This window comes from Salvelinus sp. IW2-2015, linkage group LG18, assembly GCF_002910315.2.
Source record: "Salvelinus sp. IW2-2015 linkage group LG18, ASM291031v2, whole genome shotgun sequence".
NCBI classification, from domain to species: domain Eukaryota; kingdom Metazoa; phylum Chordata; class Actinopteri; order Salmoniformes; family Salmonidae; genus Salvelinus; species Salvelinus sp. IW2-2015.
This window is the reverse complement of record NC_036858.1, coordinates 12,814,144-12,821,079: the sequence shown is the minus strand read 5'-3', so window position 1 is coordinate 12,821,079 and position 6,936 is coordinate 12,814,144. Positions and strand designations below refer to the sequence as shown.

General features: G+C 43.0%; 1 protein-coding gene across 1 annotated transcript in view; it reads right to left on the bottom strand.

The window, feature by feature from the left end:
* Positions 1-6,936, bottom strand: part of LOC111978335 (vesicular glutamate transporter 1-like) — a 32,937-nt gene that overhangs the window by 8,568 nt on the left and 17,433 nt on the right. Inside the window, 9 exon segments of the mRNA XM_024008344.2 lie at positions 233-278; positions 280-303; positions 737-864; positions 2,848-2,958; positions 3,715-3,847; positions 4,100-4,249; positions 5,196-5,338; positions 6,161-6,247; positions 6,560-6,647. Of these exon segments, the coding sequence (XP_023864112.1) occupies positions 233-278; positions 280-303; positions 737-864; positions 2,848-2,958; positions 3,715-3,847; positions 4,100-4,249; positions 5,196-5,338; positions 6,161-6,247; positions 6,560-6,647 (910 nt within the window).

Below are 6,936 nucleotides of genomic sequence, written 5' to 3'. Positions count from 1 at the left end.
GAACTTCATTATATGTTAATATTAGGACAATATGGAATACAATCGTGCAAGAGCGAATATCAATACAATACATGTTTGATTTTCAATTAATAATCTAGCTTGCTCGTCATACAATTGAAACACATTCATTTACTTCAGGGTCAATTCAAACAATTGTTGCATCATTATACAGCTTCATTATGATGGGCGACGATAGGGGAGGGGGGGAAAAGAAAACAGACAGAATACATACCATAGAATATAACACCACCGTAATGAACGAGTGCAGCAATGAGAAACCACGTACTGCCACTCTTCCCGCGACTAAGGCGAGAGAGGGAGGGAGAAAGATAAAGGAGTTTTATTGTCACGTGCAGAAGTACAGTGAAATACCTAATGTGATTGATAGACGCGGGATAAAGATGGAGAGTGTGTGCGTGGCGTTGTGTGTGTGTGGTGTTGTGTGTGTGTGTGTGTGTGTGTGTGTTGTGTGTGTGGTGTGTGTGTGTGTGTGTGTGTGTGTGGTTGTGTGTGTGTGTGTGTGTGTGAGGGAGAGAGAGAGAAAATAAAAAGAGAATGAATTGGGAGTGAGAGAAATAACTAAAACAAGTGATACAAGAGGGATGAATATTGAATAAGAATGTGTATCTATTAGCCCTCCATAGATAATGATTTATAGGATGTGTGATAGTTAGTAATGGGTATGCAGTAGGCAGTGTGCTGTATGGTGTAATGTAGAAGCAGAGTCATTTGGTACCTTATGTTTGGTCATGGCACCAACAATGAGCGGGCACACCATGCCAGACAGAGTGCCCACCCCGTTGGAGATGCCCATGAGGATACTGGCATAGCGGGGAGCAATGTCCAGGTGGTTCACATTGAAGCCTAATGGGGAAACAGAGAGAAAGGTCCCCAATAAATTGTTGTTGTCATTGTTGTTGTTGTTGTACCGACACAGACCATCAACTTTCAAGAAGTATGATATAATAGTAGCCAAACTCTACAGTATGTCAGATAGCAAAGACAATCCCCTAAATAACTGAGCTTGAGAGATTATGCAATTCTCTACGGACAATTCAAGGTTAGCTGTYCTGCTGACGGAGCTTATCCGTTTCTGTGAGGAGCTGGAGTGAACTCTCTGATCTGTTGCGTGAGAAACCTGCCAAAACCTGTCTTGAGGAGAGAATAACGGAAGACTGAGAGGTAAGAGAACTATGTGGACACCTCTTCAAATTAGTGGATTCGACTATTTCAGCCACTCCCGTTGCTGACAGGTGTACAAAATCAAGCACACAGCCATGACATTTCCATAGACAAACGTTGGCAGTAGAATGGCCCGTGCTGAAGAGCTCAGTGACTTCCAATGTGGCGCCTTCATAGGATGCCACCTTTCCAACAAGTCAGTTTGTCAAATTTCTGYGCTGCTAGAGCTGCCACGGTCAACTGTAAGTSCTGTTATTSTGAAGTGGAAATGTCTAGGAGCAACAAYGGCTCAGCTGCAAAGTGGTAGGCCACACAAGCTCACAGAACGGAACTGCCGAGTGCAGAAGCACGTAACGTGTAAAAATCGTCTGTCCTTGGTTGCAACACTACCTACCGAGTTCCAAAACTGCCTTTGGAAGCAATGTCAGCACAATAACTGTTCTTTAGGAGCTTTATGAAATTGGTTTCCATGGCCGAGCAGCCGCACACAAGCCTAAGATCACCATGCGCAATGCCAAGCGTCRGCTGGAGTGGWGTAAAGCTCGCCGACATTAGACTCTTGAGCAGTGGAAACGCGTTCTCTGGAGTGATGAATCTCGCTTCACCATCGGCAGTCCGACGGACGAATCWGGGTTTGGCGGATGCCAGGAGAACGCTACCTGCCCCAATGCATAGGGCCAACTGTAAAGTTTGGTGGAGGAGGAATAATGGTCTGTGGCTGTTTTTCATGGTTTGGGCTAAGCCCCTTAGTTCCAGTAAAGGGAAATATTTGTATTTATTATTATTTATTTTTTACTCATTTTTCTCCCCAATTTTGTGGTATCCAATTGGTAGTTACAGTCTTGTCTCATCGCTGCAACTCCCATACGGACTCGGGAGAGGCGAAGGTCAAGAGCCGTGCGTCCTCCGAAACACAAYCCAACMAAGCTGCACTRCTTCTTGATACAATGCCCACTTAACCCGGAAGCCAGCCACACCAATGTGTCGGAGGAAACACCGTACACCTGGCGACCATGTCAGCTTGCACTGCGCCCGGCCCGCCACAGGAGTCGCTAGTGCGCGATAGGACAAGGACTTCCCTGCCGACCAAACCCTCCCCTAACCCGGACAACGCTGGGCCAATTGTGCGCCGCCCCATGGGTCTCCCGGTCGCGGCCGGCTGCAACAGAGCCTAGTAAAGGGAAATCACTACAGCATACAATAACATTGTAGACAATTCTGTGCTTCCAACTYTGTGACAAGAATTTCAGGAAGGCCCTTCCTGTTTCAGCATGACAATGCCCCTGTGCACAAAGCGAGGTCCATACAGAAATGGTTTGTCGAGATTGTTGTGGAAGAACTTGACTGGCCTGCACAGAGCCCTGACCTCAACCCCATCGAACACCTATGGGATGAATTGGAACGCCGAGCCAGGCCTAATCACCCAACATCAGTGCCCAACATCACTAATTCTCTTGTGGCTGAATGGAAGTCCCCGCAGCAATGTTCCAACATCTAGTGGAAGCCTTCCCAGAAGAGTGGAGGCTGTTTAAGCATCAAAGGGGGACCAACTCCATACTAATGTCCATGATTTTGGAAGGAGATGTTTGACAAGCATGTGTCCACATACTTTTGGCCATGTAGTGTATATGAGAGATATGTAAAAGATAACAACCAAAGTCTCACCTGAAATAGCGAACCCGCTGAAGCCCACAGCCAGAACCAAAAAGGTGATAGCCACAACTTTCGTATGAGAAAACCCAACCACTAGCAGCAGGGTGGCTTCCATTCCGAAACCTATCACRAGAAAGTTAAGACACATAAACAAATATGGAGGAAGTCAAGAATCAAGGTAGCATTCTTTCAATACTCAGGTAAATGAACGGGGATAAAACAGCACACGAAGACAGTGGTGAAACTTGATAGAGGATATTGTTCTTTAAGATTTTTTTTCTTTTGTTTCCTTCTAGTTAAAAGGTATTGAGTGCAGTCTGCCCGAAATGTGGCTCTATGTGGTTCAGCTTCCCACAGTGATATAGATATGTATACGCTTCTCATTCCCCTCACTCCTGTATTCTCTGCAGTTCAAAAATWGTCTACTGTGGCAAGCAATGCTGCGTTACTGTAAGTCATCATTTGCCTTATGCAGTGATCGTTTCCTCACGCACCGACCGGACACCATGGTTACTACAAAACGAGGTGTTGTATTTTCCAAGTAAATATCTCTCTTACATTTTTKGGTGAAACTTTTTTTACCTTCTATTTTTCCTTCTAGCTGAGTAGTTTTGTTCATGTAAAAGTAGTCTTTGGTTATATATGACAAAACTGGCACGAGCGGTCAATGAACGGCTGATACGAACAAACCAATAATCTTTCACGGTTCTTAAAAAGCAACACTTGATAGCTAATCACTAAATCAAAGACATGTCTTGCCCTGTCGCCTGCTTCTGCTGCCCGCTTCTGGCTTTTCCTTCCTCCTCTTTCCTTCCTCTTCTTTTCCACCTCTTTTCACCCTCCTCTTTTCCACCTCCTCTTTTCACCCTCCTCTCTTACCTCCGCAGTTCATCATCTTCCGGACGTTGGTGGTGCTCATGATTTTGTTTGTGCGCAGGTAGTCAGCCAGCTGGCCACCGATCGGCACAATGATGGTCATCACTAGATGGGGGAGAGCCGACACCAAGCCCACCTGGGATGAGAGGTGGAGGGGTGGATAGGAGGTGGCCAGAGAGTGGAGGATATTTAGTACTGTACAACAAATAAAACCAGTCTTAGAGGAGCATAACAGTACTTGTTAGTAGTCCTCATAAGAAAAGCTAAAAAGGCCATTTGTGCACCCCGGGATTACACAACCCTGGGTTCACATAGGGCCACATAAACCTGCACCAGCACAGTACTAGCTCTAGGCCAGATTTACATGGATATTCCTTGTCTTAGTCACCTTGCTAATCTCAAACCCAAACACTTCTTCAAAGTATGCAGGTTGGCTGATGAGGAGCAAGTAGAAGGTCCAGCTTCTACAGAAATTGGCCACGATGATGGCGTAGACTGGCATCGAAGTGAAAAAGGCTCTCCAAGGCGTGTTCCATTTCTAGAAGGACCAGAGAACATTCAATTTACAGTAAGKAGGCAGGCAAAAGTGCATGGTAAAATACAAATAAAACATTGAGTAGATACTGGACAGAATACCGAATACAAGATACCGACATTAAAACGTTTTGCGTATTATGACCAAATCATTCTAAATTATCTAAAATGTATTGTGTATCTCAACAAAGTCACTTWCAGATGAGTTGTAAATGATGTGAGAAAAATGCTACTATACATATGTAGGATCTTAATTTTGAGCCAGTTTGCTACAGCAGGAAATGTGAATTACTATGTGGTCTATAATAAATGTACATTTTTAGTAGGGGTTGATATATCTTTTGTTAGGGCAAATCAAGTCTGACATTTTAAAGTGGAAATTACACACTTTAGAAGCCTTTTTAAACATTGAATACTCTACAAGCTTGCATTTCCTGTTGTGCAACAAAAGAGTGATCAAATTAAGATCCTACATCTGTAAATACCATGACTTGCATGGGATTTGTGCCATTTGTGCTAGCATTTGGAAACAGTGCCAGGGAAACTAAACCAAAGCATGGATTGCTGTCATACTTTGTCCATAGATTGCTTACAGGGGTAAGGAGACCAACGTGTCATTTTGTAATTTGAGTGAACTATCACTTTACAGCTTTTGTAACAGCCACCACATTGAGACCAGGGTTGATCGTGATCATCTTATCATGATTCCATTGTGTGTTCTAAAAGACACCATATCCCCTATATAGTGCACTACTTTTGGCCATAGCRTGCCACTTCAGATGAAGACACTGTTAAAAATAAATATTAGTTTAAAGGCTCAAAACCCCTAAATCACATTGTCAGAACACAGCAATGAGGGGGCATGAAAAGTGGATCTGCAGAGGAAGTGAAACAAAGTGATGTTTAGCTTAGAAGCGAGTTAGTGCATAGTAGAATTGGTCTAGACTAACCGTAACAGGTGTAGAGTTAGCGGCTGACATTCCGATAGCCTCCTCAATGTATTTCCGCTCCTGTTCTGTGATGGTGGGGTGGGCTGCCGGGCTCTCGTACGACACCAGGATCCAAAAGAGATACCAGAAGATCCCAAAGCTGCCTGGGAGGTTTGAAGGTAGAGTGGAACGAGTAGAGAGAAAAGAGTAAGAATAGAGAAAATGAGGTTTCTTAAAGCTAGGACAGACTGAGAGTCAGAGCTACAGTGCATACGTTTCACAACCAATTCATAAGCCTTTGTAGCATTTGCATACTTGAACTAAACTGAAGGATTGTTCACTTTTGCACCGCTAACCGATACAATCCATTTCCACTAGCATTGCTACATTCTCCAAAAATGCTAGCCAGGAGATTTAGGACTTTGCTAAATACCCAGATAACCAGGGTTGTGTTCAATTCCATTTCAATTCATGAAGTACACTAACATTCAAACTCTCTTCAATGCTTTTCAATAAGGAAAAATGTGAATTTAAATTGGAGTTTGGTCCACATTTTGAATTGACTGAAGTTTAAATGGAATTGACCACAACCCTGCAGCAAACTTTTTAAAACGGTTTGGAGGAAACAACCACAGTCGAAGATAAGCTTAACTTCACATAAAAGTGAACTACACATGTAGGATCTTAATCTGAGCCATTTTGCTAAAGCAGGAATATAATCCTGCAGCAAGAGGAAATGTGTATTATTATGAGGGTTGTAATTAATTGACATTTTTGTAGGGGTTGAAAGATTTTTTGTAAGGGGAAATCAGTTCAAATTTCAAAGTGAAAATTACAAATTTCAGAAGCCTTTTTAAACCTTAAATACACTACAAGTTTAAAATGTCCTGCATTGCGGGAAAGTTCTCCTGCAACAGGGTGATACAATTAATATCATACACCTGTATCACTTTAAGTTGGGAACAGTTATGACAGAGGTTACTAACCATAAACATAGAAAACAGATGACCACCCTGAATACTGGACTAGAACTCCAGCCAGTGGCATGGCTATCACGGCTCCTGCATAGGACCCTGAGATACAGAGGCAGACACACTCAAACATGAGTGAGACAGAAAGGTCAGTCATATGGAAGTGCACATCAATAAACAACATTGCTTTGGAACTAGAACTACTATCTTRAGCAATCCTAGCATGATTATTAATGATTACAATGGTATAAATAGTCAAAGTAGATGTTGAGATGGTTCCAGTCATATAGGATCATGGAGAATTAAGTCATCGCAATAAGTTATATTAATTGTAGTAGAGAGCACAACTGTGACCCTTTGTAGTGCCCAGACAAAGACARGAGAGAGGATGACAGAAGAGTGAGTTGACCTCACCACAAAACGCTGTCGTGGCCAATCGACTTCTTTCAAGAGGTGGGGCCCATTTTGCCCAGATGCCGTGGCACGCTGGGTATGAAACACCCTGCGAGAGAAAGAATTACAGTTAAGTGACCAGGAACTTTTCATATTTGCAGTTATACTGCAAGGTTATACTGAAAGGTTTGATTGTTTGATTGATCAACTGATTGTTTTCTCTATGGTGAACTGGCCACTGACCATGTCATAATTTATGAGGTTTTCTTTCTCTCCTAAAATCCATGACATCACTTCCTGGTGTAACTCTTTCTCTCATAGGGTGTTTCAGGTGAAATGYACTCTACACGAGAAATAAAACCTTCTCGTCATGTATGACACATGGCCAGTGAYCAGTT